Below are 19,561 nucleotides of genomic sequence, written 5' to 3'. Positions count from 1 at the left end.
TGGACTTATTTCTGATCATTACTGAAAACAATGATAAATAAACAAACTTTTTTAAAAGGACTATTGTGATTTCCTAATAACAACAAAAACAATGTCCATCAAATGCATCCACTTTATTGGCAATGAGGTAATTATTGTGATATTTTCATTGATTATTTTTTGCTGGTCTACCAAAATTAATAAGTAGCCACTTTTGTGACACTTGTAACTAAAATAAGCACTACTAAAATGTTTATGTTTAAAGGGGTTTTCATTTATATTACCCAGCAACAGTTTCTAATTGGTTTCTGTGTATATTAATGGATACAGTCAATAAAATATTTTATAATGTTGTTCTAGTTCAGTGTGAAAGAAAACAAATCCAGTTACCACAGTTACTAATTTATTCCCACAAGGAGGAAATAAAGAGAATATATAGCAGAATTAGGTGTCTTATAAAGAAAAGTTGTGTGTCCAGCATATAGCATTGCAACACCAGCCTGGGGATCACACAGTGAGTATATCTGATTTGTGCATATTGGTCTAATAGTATTGCAAACATGTTTAATGTAGTGAGCTGTTTTAATGTGAAATCAAATCAGAAAAACCAAGAGTTTAGACAGATCATTCTAAATCACTTTCAGCCATTTTCACTGATCATTTCTGCTTAAAATACATATTTCTGCTATTTTAAATGTGTATAATGTTATATACAGCTAATTAGATGCTTTACCAAAGTAAAATTTGAAACTGCAGGCTTTTCACACATGTGGGATTTGAACTAAAGATCAGTTTCAGTTGGAAACATACAGAAATGAACAGAGCAAACACAGTTGACAGTAGTAGCACATCTTTGGCTACAAGAATTCAAGAATTCAAGAATTCACTACAAAGTCTCCAAAGTCTCAAATCAACCAGACTGAGCCCCGTGAATCAGGTAAGCTATAAAATACGCTAAATTTAATGAATATGGTATTAAAAAATGTAGTCTATGCTTTCTTTTTCATTTAGACTTATCAAACTTCTACAAAGTGGTGATTGTGTGCCTGGCGTTGCTGTTCTGCTGGTAGCGCTAGCATTCAAGTACAGAACAGACACTGTCCAGTTAAAGAGCGACTATGACCGGTGTGTTGACGATCTGGACTATCTGAAACGATGTTACTACAATCTGACAATAGAGAGAGATCAGCTGCAGGCTAGTGAACAAATCCAAATGAAAAAAGTACAGAATTAAGAAAAGCTGCTACTAATTGTATTCATTTAAGATGTTTACTTAGTCATTTAACTTTAATCAAATTAAATTACATTTAAATATTGCAGTGTGTCTCCCTTCAGCATTACAGATTTGCATGTATCATACTGCTTTGTAACACCATCATTTAACAAAGATATTTTCTTTTAAGGGTGCTCGACAGGAGGGAGCAACATTTCCTCTCATTTTTATTTTGTGTCTTCTATGATGATGACGTGGAATGAGAGCAGACACAGCTGTGCTGAGAAGGGAGCTTATCTTGTGATCATAAATACTGCAGAGGAACAGGTGAGTGAGAGGGCAAAAAGAGACAAACCTTTGTTTCAGAGCTCATACAGAGTTGATGGAACCTGATGGTATCTCAGATATACTCAGATTCTTTACTTATGGGCTGCAAACAGAAATTCATGTCTAATTTCCAAATGGATGTATGGATTGGCCTCTCTGTTACTGAGGGAGTGTGGAAATGGGTGGACAACACTGAAGTAACCAAAGAGTGAGACTTATATTCATTTTTTTTAAGCTAATATGTGAAAACCTTTTTTAATGTATACAATATTTACAAATAATGTTTACAATATTTATAGAGATTTTTTCTAATCAAAACTGTTATGTTCAGGTACTGGGCAGCAGGAGAACCTAACAATGTAAATGGAACCGAAGATTGTTTAGAGATTTTAAGTGGCCGACCAAGCCAAGAAAACTGGAATGATTTTTCATGTGAAGGAGTTAAACATTGCAGTTGTGAATATGAATATTAAATGCTCAGTTTTTAAGCCATGGAATCATTGTAGAGTAGGATTATTCTGATGCCTTTTCCCACTCTTTGCGACCGAAAATTATTAAAGAATTAAAGAATCAGTAGACAAATGTAATGTATCTGCAAGTCAAGAGAGATATTTTATACTATTATATGATTAATTACTATGCCTCTTCTTAATCTGACATAACTGAGATGACATTCAAAATCACATAGGCCAATATCATATATTGAAAATTATCTGAACATTTTTGAATGTCATTTTTGTGTGATTTGCTTATTTATTCATGAATAAAGAAGTGCTAAATTACACATTAAAAATTACCTCTATATTATATGTGATCGTTGAATTTTGAAGCCTAATTGATGTCTAATTAGTCTGCTTTGTAGCTCTTCGTATGGACTGAATACAGTTTTCAGAGATGGCAGATAATTGCAAATATGTGTTCTTCATCAGCCTTTATGCTTCACATTCAACAATAATTAAAACATATCTTTGATTTTGCTTTCAAAATTTTTTTAAATGAAAAAATAAAGAAATAAAGGCACAACCAGCTGTATAAAGTTTGTTTATTTTCCAGAAACATACATTTTGCATACAGCAGTCTAGTCAGACCTAGTAATTGATCTGGCCTTAAAATGCATGTTAGTCAAGCTCGCTACAGATATGGGTATCGTAGTACATTTTATTATGACAAAGAGGACTTTAATTTTGACAGGGGTTTTATTAACCCGGAAATACAGCAGAACAGTTGCCCCCCATACCCTGCTTTAAGATGGCTTTCAGAGCTGGTTATGTTTTCAGCTACCTTCTGAAAATTTTGTTGGAATACCGGTCATAATCTGATGGTGTGTGGACATTAGATCGGATTTAAGGGGGTTCTGTCCACTTATAAGTGGTGTCCGATCTCGACGACACACAGTTTCCCTTCAGCAGTCTGCACGGCGCTCGACTCCTCTGGCTGTAGAGTCGAGTTTGTAAATATTTCCATCTCTCCAGTCAGACTGCATCCAGATCAGTGCTTCTGATCAAATGGCCACCATGGAGAAGCTGATGAAAGCGTTTGAGTCGCTCAAATCCTTCCAGCAGCAGCAGCAAGGCCCGCTGTCGGCCGAGGAGCTCGTCCAGAAACAGTGAGTGCTGACCTGATGCAGCCTCATCATCATCATCATCATCACCTGACACAGTCGCTATAGTGATGTTATCATGACATTCAGAAGGGATGCGTGTTTTCTCGTATAAAGCTGGTTGTTGTCGTTTTGGGCTTAATATCAGATGACGCTCTACGCGTTAGAAGTGTGGCTTGATTCTGCGTCAGCTGCGAGATAAAACAGCGCGCGATCATCTAGAAAACCTAAGGGGAAAGCTGTTGCATAGAGAAATCCAAAAATAATTTCATAATTCTTGATGAACCAAAAGTCACACTGGGAAATGTTCATGTGTAAATGCAGTGATTTATATGAATCTTTTCATCTCCTGATTTTTTTACATCCTCCCACAAAATGTTTTTCCTTTCCTGTTAGTCAGCGTGACTCATACCATCAGAGACAAAAAAAAAAAAAAATGTTTCAATCAGATACTTATTATAAACAATGACAATTTTCAGCTCCATGTATTGAACTATCATCACAGTCACACTAAAAATCTTGCAAATCCACCAAGGTTTGTCTTTCACAGAAAATAAATAAACATTTTAGCGATCTTCACTTATTAATTTCAATGTGGATATTATTCTTTTAACGTAACTTTAATTCGAAGATCTTTTATCTCTATTTGATTATTTTATTTCAAACTGTATAACATAAGGTCACTGTAAATTAGTAACTTTAAATTAATAACTTACGAAGACATTGGGTGGGACTTGTGTGTAAATAAATGAAGTGATTTCCTTATTTAAGGCACAAGAAGAAATTCAATCGTTGACTTTGCACTGAAAATATGCTAATTCGTGAAATTGAATGAATGAATGTTCTGTTAATGAGACAGATTTACATTATTCTGGGTAAACATCCCATTCTAAACTGTTTGGTACTATTTAGGATTTTAAGGCACCTGTCCGCCAAGTGATCATGTGTCAACCACTGTAATAGATGAGCGATTACATATTTAGTTTTTCAAGGTTGAACACTCATCTGTTGAGGTCGTTTGGTTGTGTTGAATAACCACAGATTTGTTTTAGATCGTCACCAGTGAACAGTGATGCTATATGTGCTGTGGTCCAGAAGAACAGCTTTACTGCTGCATTGTTGGCAAAATGACAATCACCTAATGGATTTTGCTAATCAGTATCAGAAAATAAACCAGTGTCTGGCTGACCACTGTGGCTCAATCTAATATACTCACTTTACAGATACATACTCAGTTGCTTCTGTTCACGTTGTGTTGTATATTAGCAGCTCTTTGTATGTTTATATCTGCTGAAGATGTTATTCATGTGTTTCATCAGAACAAAAGGTTTAAAAATTCAGTTTATGTTTTGTTTTCATGACATCCACAGTAAAATTGTGTTTTCTTACAGAAAAAAAGACCTTGCTACAACCAAAAAGGACAGAGTGACTCATTGCCTGACGATATGTGAAAACATCGTGGCGCAGTCGCTGAGGTATGCACTAGTCAATGGACGGACACGTCAGATGAAGGATAATCAGATTTGGTCAAACTTTTATGAGGCAAAAGCCTTTTGATGCGGACGCTAGGCTGGTTTTTGCACCTTTACGATGCAAATTCAGTGAAGGTATTCATGATGAAAAATCCTGAATTATTACTAGCAAGTTTTAATATGAGTTATACGTTTTCAAAGTCCATGTCTTTCAGCATGACTACACTTGAATACAGAATAAATCTGTTTGGAAAATAAAGAAAAAAAAAAGATTATTGTAAACTTGCCGGCATGCATACATCTTTTTGAAGCACATTAGTGAAGTGCTGTTCTTCACCTGTAGGTTAGGATATACACTGCTGTTCAGAAGTTTAGGGACAGCACAGATGTTGTGAAATCCTGGCAGATTTTGGGTGCACAGACAGAAACAGTCCTGGACTTTAAGATTGGGTAAAATTTTAATGGTCGAATTTCCTACGGTTTTGGCTTTACTGGCCTTGCTACACTCATCCTGATGCCAGACGAGAGCTGAAACTAGAGCATCATCAGCGGTCCAGCTCATATACACCATGCAGCTGAATGAAGTTCATTATTCGTTTTGCTGCGTCTGGATCAAGGGGATTCATTCTTTGCTTAACCGTGTAGCCACATCCTTGTTTTTCATTTAGCATTTCCTTTTTTGCCGATCATTATTATTGCTGGACTGCACAACAGCTTCACAACAACATGCTCTTGAAGCTGTCAGTGTTTGAGGGTAATTTGACTGATAGTAATAGCCAGATATAAGGAGGAACAGAACACACTCACTCCTTCTTTGCTATTATAAACTGAATGAGTGGCAAAGTCAAATGGCTTTTGTTGAGACATAATATACATAATGTACATGTTTTATCATGGTTGCTGCTAATTAGAAAGGTTTAGCCTACCTATTTTTTTTTTTATTAGTGTGTGTAATGTGTCATTCAGTTCTGTATTTGACTGTGACTTCATCAGGACATCTCCAGAGTTCCAGAAGCTTCTCGGAATCGCTATGGAAATGTTCTTGCTGTGCAGCGACGACAAAGAGTCTGACGTCAGGATGGTGGCAGATGAGTGCCTCAACAAAATCATCAAAGTGAGTCATGAATAGTTTATATATATATATTTATATATTCGTTTGGACTGTGATGCTTATTGTGCTAACATGTTGTAATAAAATGTATTTTTCTTTTACTTTGCAGGCATTGATGGATTCCAACTTGCCTAGGCTGCAGCTGGAACTGTACAAAGAAATTAAAAAGGTGAATCAGATTGCATTATCTTTTCACAAGGAATTAAAAATTGTCTTGGCTTTCCCACCTTTCTTAGATTTGATGTCGTGGTTTTAAGAGTTCCAGTTTTGTTTTGCTTTGGGTGCGAATAGACAGTCTGTGATTTATTTTATTGTTTTGTTCATGGTGCAAACAGTGCTTTATTGTTTTTTTCTGGGCTACAGTGTTTTTGAAATGGCAGTCCCTATAGTTTTCATAGGTACAGGGCTCTTGTTTTTTTCTAGGGACATGCACAGATCACTAATAAAGCACTACTCTTTCTGTTTTGACAGAACGCTGCCTCTCGGAGTCTGCGGGCAGCCTTGTGGAGGTTTGCTGAGCTCGCTCACCTTGTTCGTCCACAGAAGTGCAGGTATGCTTCTTAACTTATTAAAAGTCAGTTACTTCTATTGGTCTGCTCAGGAATAAATGAAACTGATGTTGGGTTAATGATAACAAAATGAAACCCATGCTTTTAATTGTAATAATCAGCGAACACACACGAATCCTCCTCTCTCTTTTTTCCTCAGGCCGTATCTTGTGAATCTGCTTCCGTGTCTGACACGGATCACAAAACGTCAGGAGGAGACGGTGCAGGAAACTCTTTCTTCTTCAATTCCTAAAATCATGGCTGCCCTGGGTCACTTTGCCAATGATGGGGAGATCAAGGTATGAGTTCAGTACTATAAAGAAAGAGATTTAAAACAAAGGAAAGCACTGTGAACTAGGTTTTTGGTTTAGATGAAGGTTTGTCACAGTTAAAGGTTTTCAAAGACCATGTCGCTTTATTGAACCGCATCACCTGCTGTTCAGGTGGAAATCACTTGACTCAAGTCACACCACCACAACATTAACCATGACCCCTGGCCTGATTTCTGTGGTTTGGCACCTCATTGAGGGATTTCCCCCTCCGTTATCTTCTCTCGCTGTCTGAAGCTGTGAATGTGCAGTGGTGACATCATCTTCTCTAAATGGAATGTGACTCAGACTGGATTTAATTATCCATGAGCCTGCTCTCCCTCACATCACTAGGAGACAGAAAGAGCCTGTTCCCTTGCCAAGAACACATTAACATCTAAAGACACTACAGCTGTCAGTTTAGTGCTGTTTTCTTATGTTTAAAACCAGCTCAATCCAAGTCATAAATAAACAAATTTCACATGCAATAGCAAGTGAAGATTTTTGCAGATGAAGGCAAATCAATTTGTTTAGTAATACGAACACTCCAGGAGTGCTTAATAAAAGATTATACAGAATACACAACCACTGAGGCCGGGAAAATAGTTTTTCAGTTTTTGAAAGAAGTCTGTAATGCTCACCAATGCTACATTTATTTGAGCATGCATTCGAATCATAAATTAATAAAATGTTTCTATACAGTTTTTTAATACAAATTGTAAAGTTAAAATGAGTGTTTTCTATTTTCATGTATTTTAAAATGTAATATATTCCTGTATTGCAAATCTGAATTTCCAGCAACCATTACTGCAGTCTTCAGTGTCACATGATTCTTCAGAAAACATTATATTGTGCTGGTTTTTATTCTTGATTTTACGTGAAAAACATATTTGCTGCTTAATATTTTGGTGGACACCATAATACTTTTTAAATTAAGTGCAAAAGAACAATATTTATTTAAAACCGAAAGATTATAAATGTCTTTGTTGTCAATTTTGAATTTATATTTATAAAAAAAAAAAAAAAAAAAAAGATTTGTACTGACCTCGAGCCTGAATGCTATTGTACCTCTTCAGATGATTATATATCTGTATTTACGCTTTTGTTGCAGAAGAGTGATCACAGATTTGCGAGGAAAACACAAATTAAAAGTTCAAAGGGTGTGCATAAGCCCATCCCTCATGTTCCTAGACGTCTCTTTCATAATTTTCTTACAAAATGCATAAAAAAAGTATTATTAACAAGAATTATAATAAAGCAGGTTAAGTAATATGATTTCATAATCTCACTTCCTGTTTAAATGACTATTATCCACATTCTAGAAGTTATTCTCGTCACATTCACTTTGAATGTGGCACTTATGATTTCACTCTTTGAATGTGTATGTAGATGCTACTGAAGGCCTTTGTTGCCAATCTGAAGTCCAGTTCTCCCACTATTCGGCGAACGGCGGCCAGCTCGGCTGTCAGCGTGTGTCAGCACTCACGCAGACCACACTACTTCTACACCTGGCTCCTCAACGTGCTGCTCAGTAGGACGCTTACACTCTACAACTCAGATTCTTTCAAAATGCTATTTTTCAGATGTCTTAATTCATTTTCCTGTGTTCTCGCTCTCAGGTTTGGTAGTGCCAGTGGATGAGGATCATTCCAGTCACCTGATTCTGGGTGTGTTACTGACGCTGCGCTACCTGATGCCTCTTCTTCAGCAGCAGGCTCCTAACACCAGCCTGAAGGGCAGCTTTGGTCTTGTTCGTAAAGAGGCGGACATCACCCCTGCACCTGAGCAGCTCATTCAGGTACCAGAGCTGATCAAGTTCATCGTATCCTTGTGATTTGTGTTATGTTGGTCTATGTGTACTGAAGTGTATTTGTGAACATGTAGACTGTAATCTTCGGTTCTCAGGTCTATGAAGTGACCCTGCACTACACGCAGCACTGGGATCATAATGTGGTCACAGCGTCTCTGGAGCTTCTGCAGCAAGTGTTTCGCACTCCTGCACCCGCGCTTTTGTACGCACTCATCACGCGTGGTAAAATATCACACACCAGTGTCTTTAGAGAAGAGACAGAGTGCCGTGCACGAAGTGGCAGCATCCTCGAACTTATTGGTAAATATTGCATATTGCTTTTGCATATAGTCAGTGCCATAATAGTTTTGTCATCTCTGCTACACTGCCAGTGGAAAAACACCATGTGAGAAAAATAAGGTTTATGTTGTGTATATAAATAGAGATCGACTGATAGTGTATTTTACTGATACTTATAACTAAATGAGGTAAATGTGGCTAAACCATAACCAATAGGGCTTGGAAGATAAATCGATGGAGAATCGATTCATGGATCGATTTTTAGATTTTCAGAATGCATCGTGATTCTGAGCTTAGATTTTAACAGCAGATGGCACTCTAATCTAGTATTTATCTGCACACTCAAATGCTCATGAAGAAGAGGGTTAAAGGGTGCTAGTGCATTCGGCATACCATGCACTTTCACCTCAGCTTAGAATGCTTTTATGACACAAGATTAATGTAAGCACAGCCCACTGTGAATGAATTATTAACCCATTTTATGAATTATTATATTAGGTTTCAAGTGTGTGTAAGGATTTGTAAACAAGCAGATTACGGTTGTTTCTAAAGCGTGGAGTGCCATCTGATGTTCAAACTATGCTCCGAATCGATTCAAGGAAGAATCGCGATGCATTCGGAAAATCTCAGAATCGATGCTGAATCATTTCTCGATTTGCGATGCATCGATTTATTTTCCCAGGCCCAATGACCAAGTGATTTGTAGATTGTTTTTAAAATCAGTCATACGAATGAAAAACATTCAGTTGAAATTGTTGGATTTTATTATAGAATAAACAATAATTTCATAATTATGGTAATTTTTTTTATTATAAAAATAAATGTATATGCATAAGGTGTTAAATCACTACTGAAAAAAATATTATTTTTATTTCGCTGCGAGATGAGCACAGAGGAACATGGAGAATTTAAATTATCGCCGTTGATTTTCACTAATTAACTGCCAAAACAATATATGTTGACCTCTATTCATAGAAGTAATCTCATTTTTGGATTTTTTATTTTTATTTCTTTTTTTATGTGAAGGTGCTAAATTGTAAAAGTTTTCTTTTTTTCAGTTTAATTCAAATTGTGTTACTCACTAATAACATACTCTCTTAAAATTCCGCTCTTAATATACCCCACACTGCTTCTTTATGTTATATATATTCGGTTTGTGACATCACTGATCTGTAAGTTCACTGCAAACTATTTCACCCTGCATGAGATCTTCATCCTCTGCTTCCTCCTTCCTCTAACCCTCAAAATGAATTTTTGGGCTTTTCTGCTCTCTTCACTTCCTGTTTCCTGCTTACAGCTGGTGGGTCAACATGCAGTCCTCTCCTCCTCAGAAAGCAGAAAGGTGACTCTTCTGTCCTTCTTTTGCATCTAACCTACTGACATGTTTCATTGTGTGCTTCGAGGGCCTGTCTGTGGCACGTCAGTAGAACAGTTTTGATATTGAATGTGCGGTTGGAGTTTTAGACTGTCAAAGAAAGTTAGAATGGTGTTTGGAACAGAAACATGTTTGGTGCATTGTAATGATATGTCTTGGATGTTGTGCTTGTTTTAGGTAAGCTGTTGTCAGGTGAAGAGGAGGGTTTGGAAGATGACCCTGAGAGGACAGAGGTCCCCACAGGATCATTCTCTGGTAAGTTGAGGAGGGGCGTGCTGTCACGTTTTAAGACTTGCGATTTTCTCCTGATGGATAAAAAAAAAAATCAGCCTTGCAAATCTCTTGCAAAATAAATACAGACTTGGTGAGCATAAGGGACTACTTTCAAAAACAATTACCGCATTTTTCGGACTATAAGTCGCACCTGAGTATAAGTCGCATCAGTCCAAAAATACGTCATGATGAGGAAAAAAAACATATATAAGTCGCACTGGACTATAAGTCGCATTTATTTAGACCCAAGAACCAAGAGAAAACATTACCGTCTACAGCCACGAGAGGGCGCTCTATGCTGCTCAGTATAGACTACAGGAGCACTGAGCAGCATAGAACGCCCTCTTGTGGCTGGAGACGGTGATGTTTTCTCTTGGTTCATTTCTCTTGGTTCATGTCAAATTAATTTTGATAAATAAGTCGCACCTGACTATAAGTCGCAGGACCAGCCAAAATTTGAAAAAAAGTGTGACTTATAGTCCGGAAAATACGGTACAAATTATTTCCGACGGCAAAATTGGACGCTTAGTGTAGATTTGAGGATTTGTTGTTTTGCCTGAGCGCTCTAGCAACCACACGTTGCAACATGCTTGCGCTTACCTAGACAAAACACCAGAAAAGAAACCAGGCAGCTACCAACATCATGTCCATAACCTTTGCTTTCTTCATAAAACAAACACTCCTTGAATTCAAACAAATGCTTTGCATGGAATATATGGAAAGATTAATGCTTTGTTTCTCTCACATTTCTTCAAGCCTCGGTTGGTGGCGACAGCTCCAGTGAAGCTCCCTCCTCATCCGGCGTTTCGTCTCTTGGCACATCTGACATCATCACAGAGCAGCCACGCTCCTCCCAGCATGCCTTGCAGCCGGGAGACTCAGTGGACCTGAGTGCGTCAGAGCAGGGCGTAGGGCCTGATACTCCAGATGAGGAAGACGAGGACATGCTAAGTCGCAGCTCAAGCGGTGGCGCCGGGGTCGTCAGCACGTCCGGTGACTTAGTAACCGATGGGAACCAGATGTCAATGGGAGCAGTGTTGTCGTCGCCCCCTAGTGACAGTTCCCAGACGACTACAGAGGGGCCGGACTCCGCTGTGACGCCTTCAGACTGCGCCGAGCTCGTAAGTGTCACCAGCACCAGCAGACACTGTCGGAGCTATTCACCACCTTCCCCAACTCCCACAGAAGGGCCGGACCCACACTCCGACAGCGAGTCGACTATCTACAGGCCATTCTATTCCTCCTCCTCTACCTCGACTTCTTCCTCTTCCTTTTCTGCCATCTCTTCCTCTAGCAGTAGTGTCTAATCAGCCATTAAATCCTCATTTTCTGGTGGTGTAGCTTGCAGTTGATAAACACTGTTTTTTTTCTTGTGAGGCCAAAAATTATCTTGACATGCATATTATTATGCAAAAGAAAGCTGTGATCATGCAATATTTGTATGAGTTCCTAAAGTGATACTGCATGTCTGACTGTTCCTGTTTTTTGTGTTCATTTGCATGAATGTTTATGCTTGTTTGTGAGTTTGGCCCATTCTGTTATGTGTGTATATATATATTGATAGTGACATATGTACATTTATATAAGTATATATATATATATATATATATATGTGTGTGTGTGTTTGTGTGTGTGTGTAGGTGCTGGACGGCAGTGATAGTCAGTACTCAGGGATGCAGATCGGCACATTGCAGGATGAGGAAGAGGAGGGTGCAGCTCCACCGCCTGATAAACCTCCAGAGCCTTTCTCTCAGTCAGCACTGGGTACATCCTCATTTAGTACACTTTCTCAGCAATACACCCTGTTCTAAAGGTCTAACTTGAGTGTTTATTAGTCATCCTTTTAGCTCACAGTATTCTCTTGTTGTCAGCTTTAAGTAAGCCCCATCTTCTGGAGGGAAAAGGTCACAACAGGCAATCATCCTGTAGCAGTGTGGATCGATTCATACCAAAGGAAGAGGTCCAGGAAGCCGCAGATCTCGACAACAAGGTGAACACACACAATAATGATGTTGAACAATGTTGTGCATCTTCAGGTTCTCACAGATTCTCAACAGAGATCTAGTAGTTAAACGGCATAATCTGTGAATATTTTGTATGTGTTCTGTGTGTTTTAGCCATCTAGGATTAAAGGAGAAATTGGTCACTATACTGACCCAAAGGAAGAGCCTCTGGTGCACTGTGTGCGGTTGTTGGCTGCCTCCTTCCTGCTCACCGGCCAAAGAAATGGTGAGAAACAAAACATGTGTTGCTTGACTCTGTATTGTCACATACAAAAGCATACAAGTGTTTTTGGGTGTTGTTGTTTGCTACTTGAACATTAAAGTGTCTTCATAAAATCATATATGTGTGTGTGCGTGTGTGTGTGTGTGTGTGTGTTGTAGGGCTGGTTCCTGATAATGAGGTCCGTGTGAGCGTGAAGGCATTAGCCGTTAGCTGTGTGGGGGCAGCAGCAGCTCTTCTACCCGAATCCTTCTTCAACAAACTCTACTTGCAGCCATTAGAAGGACAAGAGCCAGATGGTGAGAAAAACACTGACCCCATCCAAGGATTCTGTTCATTCATGGGTCAACTGAATCACTCGCTCTTGTTTTTTTTTTTTTTTTTTTTTTTTTACGTTTGTTTAAAAAAAAAAAAGTTAATAGATGTCTATTGTTTTGTCTTTAAATTTGTTTTTATTTAGTTGTATATATGTGTCCTATTTTTTGGGATGGAAGAGTCGAGGACTCTGGCGCAGAGCTCAACAGGCTTTATCATAACTCAAAAATAAACAAAAACTACCCCATAGAGTAAAATACTTAGCCACTGCAAAATTAGACAGGATGTGGCAGGGCAGGACACACTGGGAACCAATAGGACCACAGGAACAGTCTGGCACAGAACGGAGAGCACAGGGAGAATAAATAGGGAAAGAGTTTCAGAGGAGAGCAGGTGGGGCAAATGAACCATAAAAAGATAAGTAGTCACACAAAACATGACACCATGAGACCACATGGCCTATGTGCTCACAAAAAACAAGATAATGTGGAAACACACTGCCAGTTTAAAGTCAGGCAAGGTGTGTGCTATATTAAACATGACAACAGAAGAACACCTGGCCAATGAAAACATAATCCACTTGCTCGACAAAAACACACGAGACAAGAGCGTTCAGTGAGGGAATGAACACTCCAGACATTCACTTACAACAAAAGACTAAATATTGAGCCTGACTGTCTGGACCCCAAAACTGAATTGATTCCAAACTAGAAACCTGAAACTGTTGTGTTTGTGTGAACAGAGCAACAGTACATCAGTGATATACTGCAGTACATTGAACATGGGGATCCTCAGATCAGAGGAGCAACAGCCATCATGTGTGGGGCTTTAATCCAAGGCATCCAGCTCAAGACACGCTACAACACAGAGACATGGCTGTCCCAGATCCACTCCGTCACAGGTGAGGACTACAGCTACAGCTTGATCAGATGAATCACACACTCGTAAGGCTTGTTTTCACATTCTCTGTTTTTCTGTTTTATTAGGAAACTCTGTGACACTCAAAAATGTTGTGCCTCTGCTGCAACGAAGTCTAAAAGATGAATCTTCAGTCACATGTAAAATGGCCTGTGCTGCTGTTAGGGTGAGAAAAAAAATGTGTGTATGCATGTATATATACATATACATACATACATACATATGTATATATATATATACATATGTATATGTATATATATGTATATGTATATATATATATGTATATATATATATATATATATATGTATATGTATATGTATATATATATATGTATATGTATATGTATATATATATATGTATATATATATGTATATATATATATATATATATATATATATATATGTATATGTATGTATGTATGTATATGTATATATACATGCATACACACACATACATGCCCCTCGGATCATTTTGAACATGTGAAGAATGCTAGTTTAAATCTGTCTGTTAGTTTTAAAAGATTATAAGTATATTTTGTGTTTTTACACAACTACAGACCTGTATCATGGCGTTGTGCAGTGGAAGTTTAAGTGAACTTGGCCTGCAGCTGCTCATTGATTTGCTGACCCTGAAAGACTGCTCCTATTGGCTGGTTCGCACTGAGCTTTTGGAGACCCTTGCTGAGATCGATTTTCGGTAAGTGGGTTCAAACTTTACTTTATTTAGCACATTTTGATACAATAATTTAAAAAGCACATATATTCATATTGGGACTGTAAATCTTTGGGAAGGCTTCGATTCGATTCATAGGTTTTCGATTCGATTCAATAACGATTTTTGCCAGTTTAGAACAATTCGATTCACAATTAAATTTGATTCGATTATAATGATTAAATTCTGCATTCTTTTAAGTGCATTCACAGGATTATTTAAATGTTTCCCCTAAAGTCTTTAAATGTTTAGTCGGGGCAAATTAAAGAAGCATTTATGGTTAGAGAACCATAGGTTAGGAAAAAAAACTAAACCTTTTGTCCATTGTTAAATGCTAGTTTAATGATGCGACATGGCATACGTAAAAATGCATGTAAGCCAAGATTTTTAAAAAGAGCTTTAAGAGTATTATGTATAAGCTAACATTTTGTCACACCAGGGGCGTAGCCATCATTTTAGAAAAGTGACAGAAATGCCAAATACAATAATTTTATGTACCGTATGTAGCCTATGTGTTATCATAATTATTATATATATATATATATATATATATATATATATATATTTTTTTTTTTTTTTTTTTTACAAGGAATTCTCTTCTTTGTTTATTACTTTTAATTAGCTGTAAGAAATCAAATACACTGCTGGACTATAATCTTTGTAATTGATTTGTAATCGATATTTTTTTCCTAATGGCAATTTTATGATTGTTTTATATATTAAGCTACATTTAATTATCAATTATTTTAATTTTCTGCACAGAATAAGGTAGAAAATATACTTCATAGTTTCTGTACTGTAATAGATGATATGTCAATTAGCACTGCATCATTCATAAATTGTACTTATTGTGGGTTTTATTAACGTTTTATCAGTTCATTCTGCTTTTGTACAGTTTAGCTGCAGATAAAGCACGTCTATGAGACCGAGATCACTTCTCTTTCAGTGTGAAAAGGTCTTCATCTCATTTTCAAAGAATAAAATGTTACAGTAGCTATTTAACTTTTCCTCTCCATAAGCGAATAATGATTCTGAGAGAAAACGTGCCAGATGTCTGTTTGCTAAAGCTACAAACGCTACTTTCATGCATCTGATTATTAGATAAACCCCACACTCTTATTTCAAGGTCGTTGTTAATGCTTTGTTATTTTAACAGTTTCCTTCGTACATTCGGTTCATCTGCATTGTTTAAACGCATTTATCATTCAATGGCAGCTTTCGACTGCTCCGATAATGTAGTAATTTAATGTGTATATAATTTGAAAGCATTGAATCGCTTTTTGAAAGCGTTTTGAATTGATTACTGTCTGAGATCGGCGCTTCACGATTAAAAAATCATGTTTCAAGATCGATGCATATGAGTCGTCAGGGTTTGTAATTGATGCATCGAGAGAACTAGTGAATCGTTACCCCCCTAATTCATATGTAACTGCTGATTTTTGTGGAAAGAATCAAACATCTAATTATTAAAAACAACTATTGTTTCTGTGTTAAAAAACAACTATTGTTCCAGGTTAGTAAGTTTCTTGGAAAGAAAAACTGAGAAGTTGCACAAAGGAGAGCATCACTATACCGGGGTAAGTCATCTCTCTTTCTCACTTTACTCCGTTTAAGATGAAGGATTCATTTGTCATTCATTTGATTTTTTAATCTAGTATTATGCGTGTGTATATATTAGGGATATGTCGGTATCAAAATTTCCTTTCGCGATAAATTGCTCGTAGCTCAAGTGGTAGAGCATTGTGATATCAAGCGTTTGGGGTTCGATTCCCCGGGAACACATGATAGGTAAAAATTGATAGTCTGAATGCACTGTAAGTCGCTTTGGATAAAAGCATTTGCCAAATGCATAAATTTATGAAAAGTGGTCATAATACAGTATAACAGGTTAAATAATGTTTTTCTTATAACAAAAATAACTGGACATTTAAATGCAATAAAACAATACAGAAAAAATATGTAAAGTTAAAAGTTTTGCACAGTTAAAAGTGCAAAAGAACTATAAAGACCCATATCACTTTACAATAAGACCCCATTAGTTAACCATCAACATTCACAATGAGCAAAAGCTACATTTGCTACAGAATTTATTCATCTTTTTTTTTTTTCTTTTTTTTTTTTTTTTATTAATTTATGTTAGCTCAGTTGCAATGTTAGATTTTGACAACATGTTATTAAATACTGGAATACCTAAGATTATTGAATGTTCAGAATAATTTTTCATTGGGAGTTTATGTTTATGAATTAACTAATATTAACTAATGAAGCCCTTATGTAAAGTTGGAATTAACAAAGATTCTAAACACTTTCAAACAATATATTGGGCATGTTGTAAGTCCAGATTAAAATGAAAAAAAAAAAAAGTTTGAAAATAAATAGCCTATTAAGTCTAACTACTTAAGTATTTGGCACTGTGATAATCATCATAGTGAATACACAAATCTGAATGGCTATTTAAAATAATTTAAATATGTTTTAGAAAGTAGTGCAGCTGCTTGCTTTATGGGGGTTCCAGGGTAAGGGCTGCAGTTTAGCGCCATCTGCTGTCAGAGAGTGAATGTGCATTCATTCAGCGCGTCTTTCACATGTTCCTCATGTGCTTCTCATGCGTGCTTGTTTACATATATATATATATATATATATATATATATATATATATATATATATATATATATATATATATATATATATATATATATTTTTATATATATATATATATATATATATATATATATATATATATATATATATATATATATATATATATATACTTTTTTTTACACTTTTTTTTGTTTTATTATTGCTATGTAACATAGCTTTAATATATTTTACAAACATAATTAATATTTTATTATTAATATTTTCATTTCAGCTGTTGAGGCTCCAGGACAGGGTTCTAAATGAAGTTGTGCTTCATTTACTGGGCGATGAAGACCCGCGTGTGAGACATGTGGCAGCAAACACCATCAGCAGGTATTCAGACATTTCACCTCTGACTGATCATCTCCCGACTGCACATCACAAATCTCCCACTCTGAGTTTGCTCAATCTTTCTTTACTCAGGCTGGTGCCCAGGTTGTTCTTTGACTGTGACCAGGCTCAGACAGACCCGGTTGTGGCCATAGCTCGAGATCAGAGCAGTGTGTACCTGCAGCTGCTAATGCACGAGACCCAGCCTCCATCACAGTTCACTACCAGCACTATTACACGGTACACTACAGCTCTTCTTTCTTTGCATTACATGTTTAAATGGCTGCTTTCATTTTTTTTTTTTTTTTTTTTTTTTTACATTAATTTAAAAGAAAACAATAGTTTTATTCAGCTAGGGCACATCAATTGATATAAAAGTATAATGTTACAAATGATTTATATTTCAAATTAATGCTTTTCTTTTGAACTTTCTATTCATCAGGAATCCTGAAAAAAAAACATGCATCACTGTTAACAAATATTAAGCAGCACATCTGTTATCAACATTGATCATAATAAGAAAAAAAATTTGTGCAGCAAATCAGCATATTAGAATGATTTCTGAAGGATCATGTGACACTGATGACTGGAGACTGCTGACAATTCACCTTTGCCATCATAGGAATAAATTCGATTTTAAAATTAGGGATGTAATGATTCACTCAACATATGATTCGATTCAATTCACAATTTGACTTTGAAATTAAAATATAACAAAACTAAATTGAAATTTTGAAAGGAACTCCAAATCAAACAAATCAAAAAAGTTACACAAATAAAAGATATATCTTGATATCAACAAACTACGACTCTGCTCTGTGTTCTTTGCATTTAAAATTAGAGAAAACCACTGGATTTTAATCATGATCCAAACAAGGATGCTGCATGCATGCAGCATGAGTAGTTTTGAATCTAAGACTGTATAATTTAGAAATGTAAAGCAAAAACAGAATAGTCTGATTTCAGTTTTGTGAAACTATACTAAATAAAACATATCTGAACGAAACAGCTGACGAGCTGAATGAGACGCAGATTCCCTATCTGACAGCAGGTGGCGCTTAGGAACACTACTTTAAAGGGGTCATATGACATTGCTAAAAAGAACATTATTTGGGTGTAATGCATTGTTTTAATGCGGCTTAAGGTTCGAATACCTCAAGTGTGTGATGGAAATGTTATTGCCCTTAACATACTGTGATGCTGTGTGTCCTAGTGTGATGAGTCAAAACCAATAAAACCCATTACAAACAATGCATTTGTTGCATCCAGTGCGGACATAATTACTGATTATCTCATATCATATCAAATAAAAAAGATTGATGAATATTTATTATTTATTAATCAGTAATAAAATATTGACCCAGAGTTTTGATTGGTTGTGCATTTGGCTTTATTCTAATTCTTAATGTGATCACTGCAGAACATACCGTGGCTACAATCTGGATCAGAGTGCACCGGATGTTACAGTGGAGAACAACCTATCCCGGGTCATCGCTGCCGTCTCCCACGCCCTCACCTCCTCCACTTCCAGAGCCACCACTGTGAGTGCCTTAACCTTTTAAGTAAAACTCTTATAAAATATTGCTTATGGCTTGTTTCCAAATTGCAAGAGCCCACAGATTATATAAAAAAAAAACACATCATAATAGCAGACCTCTGTGAGCTTCTGTGTGGTTGGAAATAGTTCTGGTTGGTGGCACAGACATAAGAAACAGCTGCTGTAATTCTGAAGAGTGGTCTTATTTGGAATCAAGATCTAATCTCTACACTTAATGTCATCGCTCTAGTTTGGCTGTTGTGAGGCTCTGTGCCTTTTGTCCAGCACCTTCCCAGTGTGCACTTGGAGCACAGGCTGGCATTGTGGCTATGTGTGCTCCTCTGTCTTTCATCTCAACCGCTCCAGCCAGTACCGCAGCCGAGGACATTCCTTTAGGTACACACTCCTCATCTGAATTCACACTCGGGATCTGAATCTTAACAGAAGTTCATCTTCCTCTAGGACAAAGATTAAAACCTGCTTACAGTAGATTTGATGTCTTGATCATATTATTAGTGTAAAAGAATATAAAAAGCCAGTCTTATCTGTCAGTTGTATCTGTCTCTGCAGTAGTAGAAATCTTCTCTTCTTC

General features: G+C 36.7%; 1 protein-coding gene across 1 annotated transcript; it reads left to right on the top strand.

Moving 5' to 3' along the window:
- The first annotated feature begins 2,712 nt into the window (after positions 1 to 2,712).
- Positions 2,713 to 19,384, top strand: LOC127984112 (huntingtin). Its single transcript, XM_052589499.1, has 24 exons — positions 2,713 to 3,125; positions 4,511 to 4,594; positions 5,585 to 5,705; positions 5,812 to 5,871; positions 6,174 to 6,253; positions 6,411 to 6,549; positions 7,948 to 8,089; positions 8,178 to 8,356; positions 8,464 to 8,668; positions 9,945 to 9,989; positions 10,200 to 10,277; positions 11,052 to 11,416; positions 11,936 to 12,059; positions 12,167 to 12,285; positions 12,413 to 12,524; positions 12,680 to 12,817; positions 13,576 to 13,734; positions 13,820 to 13,917; positions 14,308 to 14,447; positions 15,976 to 16,039; positions 17,335 to 17,435; positions 17,526 to 17,672; positions 18,853 to 18,973; positions 19,220 to 19,384. The coding sequence occupies exons 1-24, from the start codon at positions 3,025 to 3,027 to the stop codon at positions 19,382 to 19,384; spliced, it is 3,087 nt and encodes a 1,028-aa protein (XP_052445459.1). The 5' UTR covers positions 2,713 to 3,024.
- The last annotated feature ends 177 nt before the right edge of the window (positions 19,385 to 19,561 follow it).

This window comes from Carassius gibelio, chromosome A1 (assembly GCF_023724105.1).
Source record: "Carassius gibelio isolate Cgi1373 ecotype wild population from Czech Republic chromosome A1, carGib1.2-hapl.c, whole genome shotgun sequence".
In the NCBI taxonomy this organism is placed as follows: domain Eukaryota; kingdom Metazoa; phylum Chordata; class Actinopteri; order Cypriniformes; family Cyprinidae; genus Carassius; species Carassius gibelio.
Note: the sequence above shows the minus strand (reverse complement) of the source record. Positions and strands in the feature narration are given on the sequence as shown.